The sequence below is a fragment of the Lepus europaeus genome, chromosome 13 (genome assembly GCF_033115175.1).
Source record: "Lepus europaeus isolate LE1 chromosome 13, mLepTim1.pri, whole genome shotgun sequence".
NCBI classification, from domain to species: Eukaryota; Metazoa; Chordata; class Mammalia; order Lagomorpha; family Leporidae; genus Lepus; species Lepus europaeus.
Window position 1 is genome coordinate 33,495,675 of NC_084839.1, and position 16,046 is coordinate 33,511,720.

A 16,046-nucleotide genomic window follows, 5' to 3' on the forward strand; every position below is an offset into this window, starting at 1 on the left:
GAATTATTGTTTGTGTTTGAATTTCAGTTCTGACACTCAACAGAACACTTTTCTTTAAACCTTTTTCTTTTTCTTTTCTTTTTTTTTTTTTTTTTTTTTTTTGAGACAGAAAAGTTTCCATCTCCTGGTTCACTCCCAAAAAGCCCACAACAGTTCTCAGCTGGGGCCAGCGCCAGGAGATGGGAACTCAATCTAGGTCTCCCACACGGGTGGTAGGACCCCAATCGGCTGAGGCATCACAGCTGCCTCCTGGGGTCTGCATTAGCAGTATCTGGAGTCAGGAGTCAAGGCTGGGCTTCAAAAAAAAAACCCAGGCACTCCAAATTGGGACACATGTCTTTAACTGCCTGGCCAAATGTCCATCCCTAGAACACCTTTTAAAACACAAACTATAGGCCAGCTCTCTGCCGTGGCCAGGGAGTGCAGTGGAGGATGGCCCAAGTGCTTGGGCCCTGCACCCCATGGGAGACCAGGAGAAGCACCTGGCTCCTGCCATCGGAACAGCGCGGTGCGCCGGCCGCAGCACGCCTACCACGGCGGCCATTGGAGGGTGAACCAACGGCAAAAAGGAAGACCTTTCTCTCTGTCTCTCTCACTGTCCACTCTGCCTGTCAAAAAAACAAAACAAAACAAAACAAAACAAAAACCCCACAAACTACACAATCTTTCTAAGCTTCGACTTCCTCATCTATAAAATGGAAAAAACAATACTTGTAATTCAGAAGGCTTTTGTGAAGATTATTTAACATGCTTAATTTGATGATTGGAACACAGTACTCAGAAAACATTACATCATCATCATCATCATCAATTAAATAGTTATCATTAAAGATCAACTATCTGGGGCTGATGTTGTGGCACAGCAGGTTAAGCTGCTGCTTGAAATGCCAGCATCCTATAGCAGAGTACCAAATAAAGTCCTAGCTGCTCCGTTTCCCATACAACTCCCTGCTAATGGGCCTGGAGAGGCAGGGGAAGATGCCTCCACCACCCACACAGGAGACCTGGATGTTGTTCCAGGCTCCTGGTTTTGACCCTGCCCAGCCCTCACTGTTGTGGCTACTTAGGGAGTGCACCATGGGACTGAAGATCAGTCTCTCTGTCTCTCAGTCTCTCTCCGTCACTCTGCTTTTCAAATAAATAAATCTTTTTTTAAAAAAATCTATTGGCCGGCGCCATGGCTCAACAGGCTAATCCTCTGCCTTGCGGCGCCGGCACACCGGGTTCTAGTCCCGGTTGGGGCGCCGGATTCTATCCCGGTTGCCCCTCTTCCAGGCCAGCTCTCTGCTATGGCCCGGGAAGGCAGTGGAGGATGGCCCAAGTCCTTGGGCCCTGCACCCGCATGGGAGACCAGGAGGAAGCACCTGGCTCCTGGCTTCAGATCAGCGCAATGCACCAGCCACAGTGGCCATTGGAGGGTGAACTGACGGCAAAAAGGAAAACCTTTCTCTCTGTCTCTCTCTCTCTCTCTCACTATCCACTCTGCCTGTCCAAAAAAAAAAAAATCTATTAAATAATGGTCATAAAAGTTTTATTTATCATTAAAAGAAACTGACCCTGTAACATCTACTACTGTTTGGATGTGGTTTTTTTGGAACTTGTTCCCCAGTGTGGCAGTGGAAGATGGTGTGGAACCTTTACTAAGTGGGGCCTCAGGGCCGGTGTTGTAGTGTAGCAGGTAAAGCTGCCACCTGTGATGCTGGCATCCTATGTGGATGCCAGTTCATGTCTGGGGTGCTCCACTTTTGATCCAGTTCCCTGTCTGAAGGCCTGGGAAAAGCAGTGGAAGATGGCCCAATTGCCTGGGCCCCTGCCACTCACATAGGAGATTCAGATGAAGCTCCTGGATCCTGACTTCCGCCTGGCCCAGCCCTGGCTAATGCAACCATCTGGAGGGTGAACCAGCAGATGGAGGATCTCTCACCCTCTCTCTTTGTAACCCTTTCAAATAAATAAATAAATATTTTAAAAAAACAAAAACAAAACAACAACAAAAATACAACAGTGGGGCCTAATAGGAGAGCCTTGGGTCATAGGGGGTACTGCCCTTGGAGGGGAATGCTGGTCTCCTAGAGTGAGTTCTCACAAGAGTGAGTTGCTACAAAAGCCTCAGCCTGACTTCTGAGTCTCTCTGGCTTCCTGTATTAGATATGATCCCTTGTTTCCACACACATACCCACCACTGCCATCAGCTATTAAATAACATAGTTGAGGGGGCCTTCATCAGAGATGAGCTGAGGCCAGTGCCCTGTCATTCATACTCCAGCTTCCAAAACTCTTATCTAAATAACTCATAGTATTTGTTAAATATTCTGCCTCAGGTATTTCACTGTGGTAACACAAAACTCACTAATACAACTGATTGTCTTTCTACTATATAAAGGTGGGACAGACCTGTAAACTAAAGAGAAGCTGGGTTTACTCAGCATCTACTCACAACCATCCCTGAGACATCTCTATGAAACTCTTAAGCAAAGCAGAAGTCACTTAAAAAACCAATGCTGGGGGCACTTTGTGGCAAAGTGCATTAAGCTGCTGCCTGCAGTGCCATCATCCCATATGGGCATGGGTTCAAGTCTTGGCTGCTTCACTTCTGATCCAGTTCCCTGCTAATAAGTTTGGGAAAGCAGCAAAGGACAGCCCAAGTCCTTGGGCCCCTATACCCACAGGGGATACCTGAGAGAAGCTCTTGGTTCCAGGTTTCAGACTGGCGCAGCTCGGACTGTTACGGCCATTTGGACATTGAACCAGTGGTTGGAAGACCTTGCTCTGTCTCTCTTTCTCTCTCTCTGTAACTCTGCCTTTCAAATAAATAAAAAATCTGAGAGCGAGAGAGAGAGAGAGAGACAAAGGAAGGAAGGAAGGAAGGAGAAAGAAAGATAGATCAATGCTGTCTTTGATTATGCTTACAATAATGGTCAAGAAAAATCTAAAATTAATACTGAAATGGGAACATTCTCATCAGAGACTGAAAGTAAGAAATGTGCACATGAGGTGCCAGATTCCAATGCTTTGAATATTACAAAAACCATCTTATAAATCTTGCTTGCTTACATACCCAGCATAATTGCTAGATATTATTTTATACCTCTATTTTCACACAAAAAAAATCTTGAATCTATCAAGGAAAATTTCATTTGAATTCTTTCATTTTATTTAAAAAATAGACAAAGATACCTAACAATTTAAATCCTTTAAAGTGACTTGCCTCTATGTAGTAATTAATTTAGAAAGTAGCATTCCATAAATCTTCAAATGTCTGTGATAATCTAAAACAGGGGTTGGCAAACAACAGTACCTGTTGCCTGTTTTGGCATCAATGCTGTAGCCATGACTGTTCCTAAGAGTTTCGACACTGCCACTCGTACTCCATAATTTGAGTTTTCCAAAGCCTTAAAGCAAAGAGTGGCTATGTTTTCCAGTTCAGCAGTCCACATGAATACAGCTTCATTCTGTAGTTCCAGCAGACACTGGAATTAAAAATGAAAAAGTAAATTAAACCTAAAACTTCTTCCAGAGATAGATTAAGAACAAGATTTGCCCTCTTTCCTGAAATAGGCAAAATTCTGGACAAAATGTATGAAAAAGTTTTCAAGACAAGTGACATCAGGCAATGAAGGATGGTTATATCTTTAAGAAATGGGAAAGAACAAGTTGAAGCCTACGACTGCCTCAGTTTGTTGCACTGAAGGAACTTCCAGTACTTAAGGAAACCGTGAAACACTAAATCCTGTATCAGAGAAGATGATGGTCTCAAATCAATAACCTTAGCCTCCACTTGAAGAAACTAGAGGAAAGGGGGCAAATTAAACACAAAACAGGAACAGGAAAGAATAAAGATAAAGGAAATCAATGAACCAGAGTAATGAACAGAAATGAAACCAAAAGCTGCTTCTTTGAGAAGCCAAATAAATTTGATAACTCTCCAGTCAAACTGATCAGGAAAAATAGAGGCAACACTATCAAAATCAAGACTGGGGGCATTCAAATCATAATAGATTCAATAAATATTAAAAGAATAAAAAGAATATATAAGCAATCTTATGCTAATAAATGTGAATTTAGATGAAATAAACTACTTGCTCAAGAAGAAACAGAAAAACTGAATAGCCCAAAATCTACAAAGATATTCCCCAAAAGTTCTAAAAATGGGATTATATTTAATTATTTTGGTGTAAAAGATTAAAATTAATGCATAGCTTTTTCATAATACATAATATCCATGAATCTTCTGAAGACCTCTTGCATTTGAAAATTTGATTTTGGGTGCCAGCATTGTTTTGTAGCGAATTAAGCCCCCCCCCATGACACTGGCATTCCATCTGGGTGCCAGGTTTTATCATGACTGCTCCACTTCTGATCCAAATCCCTGCTAATGCTCCTGGGAAAGCAGCAGAGGATGGCTCAAGTACTCGGGCCCCTGCACCCATGTGGGAGACCCGAATGAGGCTTCTGGGTCCTTGCTTCAGCCTAGTCCAGCCCTAGTCAGTGTGGCCATTGGAGTGAACCAGTAGATGGAAGATCTCTCTCTGTCTCTCCCTCTAACTCTGCCTTTCAAATAAATAAATAAATCTTTCTAAAATATTTTTTATTTGGGGGGCAGACATTTAACATAGTGGTTAGGGTGCCAGTTGAAATACATACATCCCATATCAGAATGCCAGCAATCAAGTCTCAACTCTGCTTCTGATTCCAACTTCCTGCTAATGCCTACCATGGGAGGGAAGAGGGATGGGTCCAGTAGTTGGGTCACTGCCACCCTTGTAGGAAACACAGACTGAGTTTTAGGCTTCCACTTCAGATTGGCCTATTCTTAGAGGTTGCAGGTACTTGGGAAATGAATCATCAGATAGAAGCTATCTCTCTGCCTCTATATATTTATTTATTTATTTATTTGAAAGGCAGAGTTACAGAGAGGCAGAGGCAGAGAGACAGAGAGAGGTCTTCCATCTGCTGGTTCACTCTCCAGATGGCTGCAACAGCAGGAGCTGCGCCAATCCAAAGCCAGGAGCCAGGAGTTTCCTCCGGGACTCCCACATGGGTGCCGGGGCCAAGGACTTGGACCATCTTCTACTGCTTTCCCAGGTCACAGCAGAGAGATGGATCAGAAGTGGAGCAGCCAGGACTCAAACCGGAGCCCATATGGGATGCTGGCATTGTAGGCAGCAGCATTATCCACTACGCCACAGTGCCAGCCCCTCTCTCTGCCTTTCAAGAAATAAAAAAGCATGTTTAAAAACACTAAATATGGAGCCAGTGCTGTAGCATAGCAGGTAAAGCTGCCGCCTGCAGTTCCACCATCCCACATGGGCGCCAGTTCGAGTCCCAGCTGCTCCACTCCCAATCCAGCTCTCTGCTATGGCCTGGGAAAGTAGTAGAAGATGGCCCAAGTTTTTGGGCCCCTGTATCCATGTGGGAGACTTGGAAGAAACTTCTGGCTCTTGGCTTCGGATCATCCCAGCTCCGGCTGTTGTGGCCATATGGGGAGTGAACCAGCGAATGGAAGACATCTCTCTCTCTCTCTCTCTCTCTCTCTCTCTCTCTCTCTCTGCCTCTTCTTCTCTTTCTATGTAACTCTGACTTTCAAATAAGCAAATAAATCTTTTTTTAAAAAAATACTAAATAAAAACACAAATCAATTTTATAGTTCAAAAATCTTCCCTCAAAGAAAACTTTAGGTCCAGATGGTTGCACTGGTGAATTCAACCAAATATTTAAGTAAGGAATAATACCAATGCTCTCAAAAAAAAAAAAAAAAATCCAAAAAATTGAAGAGCTTTCCAATTCATCCTACTAGGTTAGTGTATACTAATAATGAAACCTAACAAATGGGGGCTAGTGCTGTGGCGTAGCAGGTAAAGCCACCACCTGCAGTGCTGGCATCTCATATGAGCACCAGTTCGAGTCCCAGCTGCTCCTCTTCCAATCCAGCTCTCTGCTGTGGCCTGGGAAAGCAGTAAAAGATGGCCCAAGTTCTTGGGCCCCTGTATCCATGTGGGAGACCTGGAAGAAGCTCCTGGCTCCGGATTGGCGCAGCTCTGACCATTGCGGTCATCTGGGAAGTGAACCAGCAGATGGAAGATCTCTCTCTCTCTGCCTCTCCCTCTCTCTGTGTGTAACTCTTTCAAGTGAATAAATAAATCCTTAGAAAAAAAAAATAAACCTAACAAAGATACAGAGAATAAAACTATGTACTGATATTCTTCATGAACACAGACACAAAAATTGGCAGTTCTATTATAATAATATATGTAATATAAAAAGAATAATACATCATGACCTAGTAGGGTAATGCAGGATTGGTGAATATTAAAAAATATATATAACATAAAAATATAATTAATCACATTAGCAAACTAAAAAGGAAAAATCATATGATCAGCTCAAAAGATGCTGAGAAAGATTTAACAGAATTACATGTAAAACTGGGGAAATTGGAACAAGACCTGCAGATTATGTCAATATCAATATCCTGTTTATTACTCTCTACTATCCTTTTACAAGGTATTATCACTGGAGGAAGTGATAAAAACTTATAAAGATTTACATTCATTTCTTACAATTGTTTGTGAACCTCCAATTGTCTTAAAATAAAAAGTTTAAGTAGAAAACAGCAACAACACAAGAAATCAAATTTGAAACAAAAGGCATGTGATAAAATCGAACACATTTCCAACAAAAACTCTTAGCAGGCTCAACCTGATGATAAAGGGTATCTACAAAACACCTACAGTTAACATCATATTTAATGAAGAGGGAATGGACATTTTCCCTCTTGGAATATAGAACAAGACAAAGATGTCTGCTCTCAAGTTTTCTATGCAACACTGTACTGAGGACTAGCTAGTACAATTAAGTTAAGCAAAAAAAGAAGAAATAAAAGGCACTAAGATTGGGAAAGTAAAATCGTCTTTTTATATAGGCAAAATGATTGTCTACATAGAATATAAAATGGAAGCTGCCAAAAGAAATTGGTAGAACTTTTTCTAAAGATCAGACAAGCTTCTGGGGCCAGTGTTGTTGTGCATCAGATTAAGCTACCACTCACAATCCATATCAGCATCCCACATCAGAAGGTTAGTTCTAAATGTCAGCTGCTCCACTTCTGATCCAGCTCCCTGCTAATGCTTCTAAGAAAGTAGCTAGAATTAAAAAGTCAATTTAGCAAGGCTGGTAGATATAACATCACTGTACAAAAATATTACTAGTATATAATATTACTATATACTAGTAATGAACAGTTTAGAAACTGAAATTGTTTAAAAAGCCAATATTATTTAAATAGCCACTAAAGTAAGATAAATCTGAAAAAAGATATGCAAGATCTATACACTGAACACCACAATTTTTCTGAAAAATGATCAACCCAACTAAGTGAAGAGATACATGATGTTCTTACAGGACTTAATATTGTTAAGACATCAATTCTCTCCAACCAATATTTAATTTAACTTGAATCAAAACCCTAGCATACTGTATTTGTAAACATCAAAAGCTAGTTCTAAAGTTTAACTGAAAATGCAAAGGACCAAGCATAGGCAAAAGAATTTTGAAAAAGAACAAGTTGAAGGGTAAACACTATTTGATTTCAAGACTTATTATAAAGATACAGTAATCAAGAAAACTGTTGGTGGTATCAAGACGATCAAATAGATCAGTGAAAAAGAAGAGGGTCCAAAAATAAACTTATACATATGAGGGAACTTCAAAAAGGTAGTGGAAAATATATATTATGAAAAAACTATGTAAGGATTTCAAAAAAATTTTGCACCAAAGTAAGCTTAACTTTTGATTCCATTTTTTCATGAACTTTTTGAAGTTCCCTCATATATGAACAATGAATTTTCAACAAAGGCAACTTAGTGAAGGTCAAACAGGCTTTGTGATGTAAGAACAAGCAAACAGCCATATTTAAAAAAGGATTTTGATTCATACCCTGTACCATATATAAAAATGAACTCAAATTGGATCATATATCTAAGTGTAAAACCATAGATCTTTAAGAAGGAAACAGGAAAAAGTTTGGGAAAATTTTTTTAGATATAACACTAAAAAACAAAATCCACATAAGAAGAAAAATTAAAATTGAGCTTTGACAACACTCAAAACTTCTCTTCTTCTTCTTTTTTTTTTTTTTTATTTGACAGGCAGAGTTATAGACAGTGAGAGAGAGAGACAGAGAGAAAGGTCTTCCTTCTGTTGATTCACCCCCCAAATGGCTGCTATGGCCGGCCGGCACACCGCTCCACGCGATCTGAAGCCAGGAGCCAGGTGCCTCCTCCTGGTCTCCCGAGCGGGTGCAGGGGCCCAAGCACTTGGGCCATCCTCCACTGCCCTCCTGGGCCACAGCAGAGAGCTGGACTGGAAGAGGAGCAATCAGGACTAGAACCCAGCGCTCATATGGGATGCTGGCACCGCAGGCAGCGGATTAACCAAGTGCCAGCCCCAAAACTTCTCTTCTAAAAAGGCTACATTTCAGAGATGAAATATGGGTCAAGATCAGGAGAAAGTTTTTGCAAACCATATATCTAATAAATGAATATATAAAGAGCATAAAAAGCACTCTCAAAACTCAATTTAAGATGAAACAATAAGGCCGGCTCCATGGCTCACTTGGCTAATCCTCCGCCTGTGGCGCCGGCACTCCGGGTTCTAGTCCCCAGTTGGGGTGCCAGGTACTAGTCCCGGTTGCTCCTCTTCTAGTCCAGCTTTCTGCTGTGGCCCAGGAGGGCAGAGGAGGATGGCAGAGGAGGATGGCCCAAGTGCTTGGGCCCTGCACCCGCATGGGAGACCGGGAGGAAGTACCCAGCTCCTGGCTTCGGATCGGCGAGGCACCAGCCGTAGCGGCCACTGGGGGAGTGAACCAACGGAAGGAAGACCTTTCTCTCTGTCTCTCTCTCTCACTGTCTAACTCTGCCTGGCAAAAAAGAAAAAAAAAAGAAAAAACAATAAAACATGGAGTAAAAGATCCGTATAAACTTTCCTTCAAAGAAGATACAGATGACAAACATCTGAAAATGTATTCATTGCTAGGCATTAGAGAAATGGAAATTAAAGTCAGAATAAGATAACTGTATATATCTACTATAATAACTAAAATACAAAGATCTAAGTAAAAATTGTTGGTAAAGATATAAATCTACCCTATAATCCAGTCATTCCATATCTAGGTATTTACCCAAGTGAAACGAAGTGTATTTCAATGCAAAACTTTGGACATTGGTGTTCAAAGCAGCTTTTTTTGTTTGTGTGATAGACAAAACTTGGTACAACACAAATGTTCAGTGAGGGAACAAATAAATGTGGTTTATCCACACAATGAAATACCATTCACTAATAAAAGGAATGAACTACTGACATATCATAATATAGATGAATCTCAATGAGAAACAGAAGCCAGAACACACATTCATATCACATGATTCCACTTACATACAATTATAGAAAACAAAGCTAACCCATGCTAACAAAAACATGGAATCATAATCTAAAACTTTCAAAGAAAAACTACATTGACTATTTAAGTGCAGGAAGGATAAGGAGCAGCATTGTAAACTGGGTGAATACTAACCTTAGCCACTGCACATCGAACAGCCATTGACCTATCAGTCAAGAGGGACCTGGCATTTTTGTAAATATCACGATGAGAGGAAGCTGCGGCACCACCCAGTCCATTTAGAACTTTCTGCAGACTCATTAAGATTTCACTTCTTCCTTGAGACTAGATGTGTACATAAAGCAAAACTTTAAAGTTACATTAAAAAAACAAATCCCACATATGAACAAGAATGTACCAAGGCACAAAACTTCTGGGCCTATTGATGTTACCTCCAAATGGTAAACAGTACAATAAAGTTAAAATTAATTATTCTAGAAAATCCCTGAAAGGTAAAAATAATTAACTCCAACTAAACAGTAAATTTCTGAAATTAAGTAAACATAGTCCAGTGTTTCCATCACATATGCATACTATAAGAACAGAAAGATTCAAAAGCTTCAATGTCATTTTCTGGGGTCCAAACTCTTCAAACACAAAAGATTAAGTAAGAAGTGATTAAGAAATAACAAGACATCCAAAACAGGAAGAAACCAAGCCATTTAAAACACCCATCACAGAGATAAAGCAACCCTCATCTAAGTGACTCAAACTCTTATTTCTATACTTTGTTCCTATATATATGTTTCTTACTCTTATTTCTGATAGTATTCATGCATAGCTAAATTGTAGCTTTTCAAGGTCACAAATTATGTTTCAATCATCTTGTATGCCTAATCCCTGATAAGCAATATATCATCAATTCTTATTTAATGATTGAATAAATAGTTCCCAGAAATATTATCCAATAAATATTTAGCTTTCCTGGACACAGGAATTAGACCGTGAGAATCTAGGACTTATTTATATTTTGTTAATCCCAACTGACCAGGAATTTATGAAGGTTACACTGAACTAACATGACAAAACAGCTATTTTTACTTTAGTATAGCTGTTATGGGTTGAGTTATGTCCCCAAAAAGGATACGTTCAAGTTGTAAACTGTATAATCTTATTTGGAAATAGGGTCTTTACGGATGAAGTCACATAATGATGGACCCTAACCCAGTGACTGGGATCCTCATAAGAGAAGAATGCAGACAGCACATAAATACACAAGGAGAAGGACATGTGGCAAAAGTGGCCGATATTGGAGAGACGCATCTACAAGCCAAGCAAGGCTGAAGGTTCCCAGCAACTGCTGGAGGCTAGGAAGGAAAGATTCTTCTCTAGAGCCTTCAGAGGTAGCATGGCCCTGCTGACACTTGATTGATATTCATAAGCTACAAGCCAGTGAGTGCCTGTTATTTAAAACCACCCAGTCAACAGTAATTTATTATAGCGGTCATAGGAAACATATTAGCTATGGCACCAAAAGAAAAATGCCAATCAAAAATTGTCCATACAGTTAAATAAAAACTAGTAAGTAAACCTATTCCTTATCAGGGAAATAAATTCTTTCCCCTTTCCCGGAAACAGAAGGCAACATGTATTAAAAGAAGGGATAGGTAATAATTTGAAGTCTACCTTCCTAAACAATGTAAGTACTACAGTAACAGGAAAAAAAACAAACATTTTTAACTGGTCTAACTCTAGCCACAAGCAAAACATTCAAATAACACATGTTATAAAACTTACCTCTGCACTTTTCAAAGATTTCAGAAGATTATTAACTGTTTCTGGAAATGCACTGCCTAACATTCTCCCCATTTTTTCATAAAATGCTCCAACACAAGCCACTGCAGCCCTGTAGGAAATGGTTATTGTTCAGGTTAGTAATATAATTTCACTGTATTCTCATTTTCAGGGGCAAATAAGCACCCCACCATCACTCATGTCAACCATGAGTGAATAGCTGTGGGTTTATCTTGGAGGCAAGAGGAGCTAGACACTTTGGTTATGACTATATGCTTTAGATGCTGGCACACCTGTACCTAAAAAACTAAAATAAACTAAAATCTGCCACCTAATAGCTATGTGATCTGACAAGTTATTTCTTGACTGAGAGAGGTGAAGTAAATATGGCTCAGAATCAAACATGTAATAAGTAGCAAAATCAGGCCATCAAAGTCCCTCTGACTCTAAATTCCATGCTTTCTAAAATGTTCTACAGGTTGATAACAAAGTTAAAAATGACTGAGGCTACATTCCAGGATGTATCAGGAAATTTCTAAACAGAACCCATGAATCCACTGGAGATACGTATGAACAATCAGTAATATGAAACAAATATTATTTATCCAGAACTACAAAATTATATGTGCATTTGCCAAGCAATGGAGAACTATATCATCAAAGTATTAGCACAGTTTTCAAACTCAAAAATAAACTAGAAAGCATGAGTACTCTCCACTGTCCTCTAAAACTTCTGAGATCCACATCTATGTCAAACACAAAATCTGCAGCCGGCACTGTGGCTTTGCATGTAAAGCTTCCATCTGTAGCGCCAGCATTCTATATGCACGCCAGTCCCAGCTGCTCCTCTTTAGATCCAGCTCTCTGCTATGGCCTGGAAAGCAGAAGATGGCCCAAGTTCTTGGACCCCTACACCCATGTGGAAGACCCGGAAGACCCAGAAGAAGCTCCTGGCTCCTGGCTTTGGATCAGCTTAGCTGCTGCTGCCATTTGGGGAGTGAACCAGCAGATGGAAGATTTCTCTGTCTCTCCCTTGCTAGATTTGTAACTCCCTCTCAAATAAATAAATATTTTTTTAAAATATGAAGAAGTTTTCTTTACCTAGAAAACTGGCTGGCAAACTATAGCCAGTGACCAAATATGGCCCACCATCTAGCCTGCCACCTGTCTTTGGAAATAAAATTTTAGTGGAACACAACCAAACTTACTAATTTACATAACTGTCTATGGCAGAGGTAAGTAGTTGCTACGAAGATGAAAATACCATCTGGCCCTTTCCAGAAAGTTTACTGATCCCCAGCCTATCATATCTACCTTTTCTCCTTCTATCTTAACCCCTTACTAACTAATGTCCAAGTATCTTTGATAGTTTTTTGTTTGTTTTTTTTTTTTGGGCTAATGCTGCTTTGAGAAGCTTTCTCTGACACTGCTCTACCCCCACATCAAAACTAAGTTTATTTAGGCCGGCGCCGTGGCTCAACAGGCTAATCCTCCGCCTTGCGGCGCCGGCACACAGGGTTCTAGTCCCGGTTGGGGCACCGATCCTGTCCTGGTTGCGCCTCTTCCAGGCCAGCTCTCTGCTGTGGCCAGGGAGTGCAGTGGAGGATGGCCCAAGTGCTTGGGTCCTGCACCCCATGGGAGACCAGGAGAAGCACCTGGCTCCTGCCATCAGATCAGCGCGGTGCGCCGGCCGCAGCGTGCTACCGCGGCGACCATTGGAGGGTGAACCAACGGCAAAAGGAAGACTTTTCTCTCTGTCTCTCTCTCACTGTCCACTCTGCCTGTCAAAAATTAAAAAAAAAAAAAAAAAAAAAAAAACAAAAAAACAACTAAGTTTATTTAGGTGTTATTTTCCCTCCCATAGCACTCTTTTTTTTTTTTTTTTGACAGGCAGAGTGGATAGTGAGAGAGAGACAGAGAAAGGTCTTCCTTTTGCCGTTGGTTCACCCTCCAATGGCCGCTGCATCTCGCTGATCCAAAGCCAGGAGCCAGGCGCTTCTCCCGGTCTCCCATGCTGGTGCAGGGCCCAAGGACTTGGGCCATCCTCCACTGCACTCCTGGGCCATAGCAGATAGCTGGCCTGGAAGAGGGGCAACCGGGATAGAATCCGGCGCCCCAACCGGGACTAGAACCCGGTGTGCCGGCGCTGCAAGGCGGAGAATTAGCCTGTTAAGCCACGGCGCCGGCCCCCATAGCACTCTTAGGTGCTGTAACTAGAGATTTTCCTATTGACTCATACATAGGACAGTTCAATAGCTGTTACTCTCAGCACTTATACCAAAAACATCTCTTTGATCCAAATCACAAATATAGCCTAAAGAGTTGGGTGAAACCCTTAATGTAAGGGTCAAAAAACTTGCAGGTAATATGGGCTGCATCTCAGCTGCTCAACTCTATCATTATAGTGTGAAATCAACTATGTCCTGAAAGCAACTAGTACCTAAATGAATAGGCATGCTATATTCTAATAAAACTTTATTTACAAAACAGGAAGCATGCTAGATTTGTCCTGTGGGCCATAATTTTTGCCTATTCTGCCTAAATTCCATTATCTAGAAACACTTTTTCTGTTCCAGACTAGAATATTATCTCCCTCCAAATTTACCCAAAGACCCATGTGCACATTACTGAAACCATATCAATTCCCTGTAGGATGCTCAAAGTATCACTGGCAATGGAGATGAGGAGAGCCCCTTCTGCAGGTATACTCAGAGTTTTTATTATCAGTAACATTACGCAGGTTCCATCCACCTGGAAGTCTTTGTGGTCAGCAGTCCCTTACTAGATTACTTTGGAGGTACAAAACAACTTCAAGGGTCCCTGTCAAAGTAAGTACTTACAATTTTGTTGGTAGGTAAGCTGCAGTGTCATCTTTATTTCTGATAATATCATTACATTTATCAAGTGTTTGAAAAACTGTAAAGGTATCCCCAATGCTATACAAGGCTGCAAGATTTTTAGCTAATAATTTTCGTGTCGGCGGTCCAGGTGAACTACTTATTAATCCAGTTAACTGTTCAACAAGTTTTTTCTGTTTTTCCTTTACATCAGTCTGTTAAAAAAAAAAAAATCATTGGTTTTTTTCTTAAATATACTTTTGTTGCCTTTTAATCAACATTAAAAATACTTAACAATATAGGCACTCTATAATTATTTAACTCTGAATTACACTAAGTATAAACTATAAATGAGAATTTTTAAGATAAGGCAAAGCTCAGTAAGAAATGAACCAATCTTTCCTAAATTCTCCTTTATTCTTCTCCAGTGCTAAAAAAGTTAGCCTCCGAGGTAAGTGACTACTCCAGGAGCTGGAGTGGTGGCACAGCAGGTAAGCAGCTGCTTGCCAACACTAGCCTCTCACATTAGGGTGCTGGTTTGCATTCTAGCTACTCCAGATGCAGCTCCCTGCTAATGTGTCTGGAAAGGCAGCAAAAAAATAGCCCAAGTTACTCGGATGTTGGCCCACATCTGGCTACTGCAGTTCACTTGGAGAGTGAACTAGCAGATGGGAGCTTTCTCTCTCTCTCTCTCTCTCTGCCTTTCAAATAAATAAATAAAAAGTTTTTAGAAGTGAAGTACTCTGATCCAAAACATTTCCAGGCTGACTTACTAGAAAATAAATCAATATTCAAAAGATACAAAATATTGGGTATGTGGACAATTTATCCATTAAAAAACCTAGACTGGGGTTGGCATTGTGGCACAGCAGGTTAATCCACCACATGTGAGTCCAGCATTCCATATTGGTGCTGGTTTGATACCCGGCTGCTCCACTTCCAATCCAGCTCCCTGCTAATATGCCTGGGAAAGTAGTGAAGATGGCCTAAGTGCTTGGGGCCCTGAGCCCACATGGGAGACCTGGAAGAACCTCCAGGCTCCTGGCTTCTGCCTGGCATAGCCTTGGTTGTTTTGCCACCTAGGGAATGAACCAACGAGTGCAAAATCTCTCTCCTCCCCCCCATAACTCTGCCTTTCAAATAAATAAAAAATAAATCTTAAATTAAAAAAAGAAAAACAGATATGTTTCCCCTGTTTAAAGCAGGTAAATACGCTGTAAAGTTACAGGTCAGTAAAAGAAACCAACAGAAACAGTGAAGAATCCTAGCTAACATTTAACAAATTCTAGACCTACCCATAATCAATACCTAGAATTTATTCATTCCTTCCACAAATACCCATTGTGCACTTATTGGATGCTATACACTATTCTAGGCAACACACTGCCAATAGCGATCAAAATAAACAAAGTCACTGCCCTCATGAAGTCTACATTCTAAGGAGGAAGACAGAGTTTATCACATAAACAAATGAATAACATGAGTGCTTACTGTTTTACATGCATTAGTTGGAAAAGGATTCTCTAGGAGTAGGCATTTGGCATGGTAGTTAGGCTGCCCACTAGGACACCTGCATCCCATATCGGAAGGCCTGGGTCTGATACCTGCCTCTGGCTCCTGATTCCACCTTCTTGCTAACGTGGACCATGGAGGGCAGTGGTGATGGCTCAGTAACTGGGTTCCTGCCACCTACATAGGAGACCTAGATTGTATTCTCTGCTGCTGTCTTCAACCCAGCTCAGTCCTGTACCATGGCAGGCATTTAGGGGGATGAACTAGCAGAAGGGAAGCCTTTGCTTCCTTCCTTCTCCTCTCTCAAATAAATTTAAACAAATTTAAATTTGAAAACACCCTTTGAAAAAAGTGAAGAGTCTGGCTGGTGCTGTGGCTTAGCAGATAAAGCCACCGCCTGCAGTGCTGGCATCCCACATGGGTGCCAGTTGGAGTCTACGCTGCTCCACTTCCCATCCAGCTCCTTGCTATGGCCTGGGAAATCAGTAGAAGATGGCCTAAGTCCTTGGCTCCTGCACCCATATGGG

General features: G+C 41.0%; 1 protein-coding gene across 5 annotated transcripts in view; it reads right to left on the minus strand.

Moving 5' to 3' along the window:
- HEATR5B (HEAT repeat containing 5B) overlaps window positions 1-16,046 on the minus strand; it is a 124,208-nt gene that overhangs the window by 95,954 nt on the left and 12,208 nt on the right. For 3 of the 5 annotated variants that reach the window (XM_062209249.1, XM_062209247.1, XM_062209248.1), the window contains exons 3-6: window positions 14,011-14,222; window positions 11,174-11,282; window positions 9,572-9,721; window positions 3,299-3,470 (exon numbers count right to left, since the gene is read on the minus strand). In XM_062209249.1, the coding sequence (XP_062065233.1) occupies window positions 3,299-3,470; window positions 9,572-9,721; window positions 11,174-11,282; window positions 14,011-14,222 (643 nt within the window). The remainder of the gene's footprint in view (window positions 1-3,298; window positions 3,471-9,571; window positions 9,722-11,173; window positions 11,283-14,010; window positions 14,223-16,046) is intronic. The other 2 variants (XM_062209252.1, XM_062209250.1) reach the window with 1 other exon arrangement.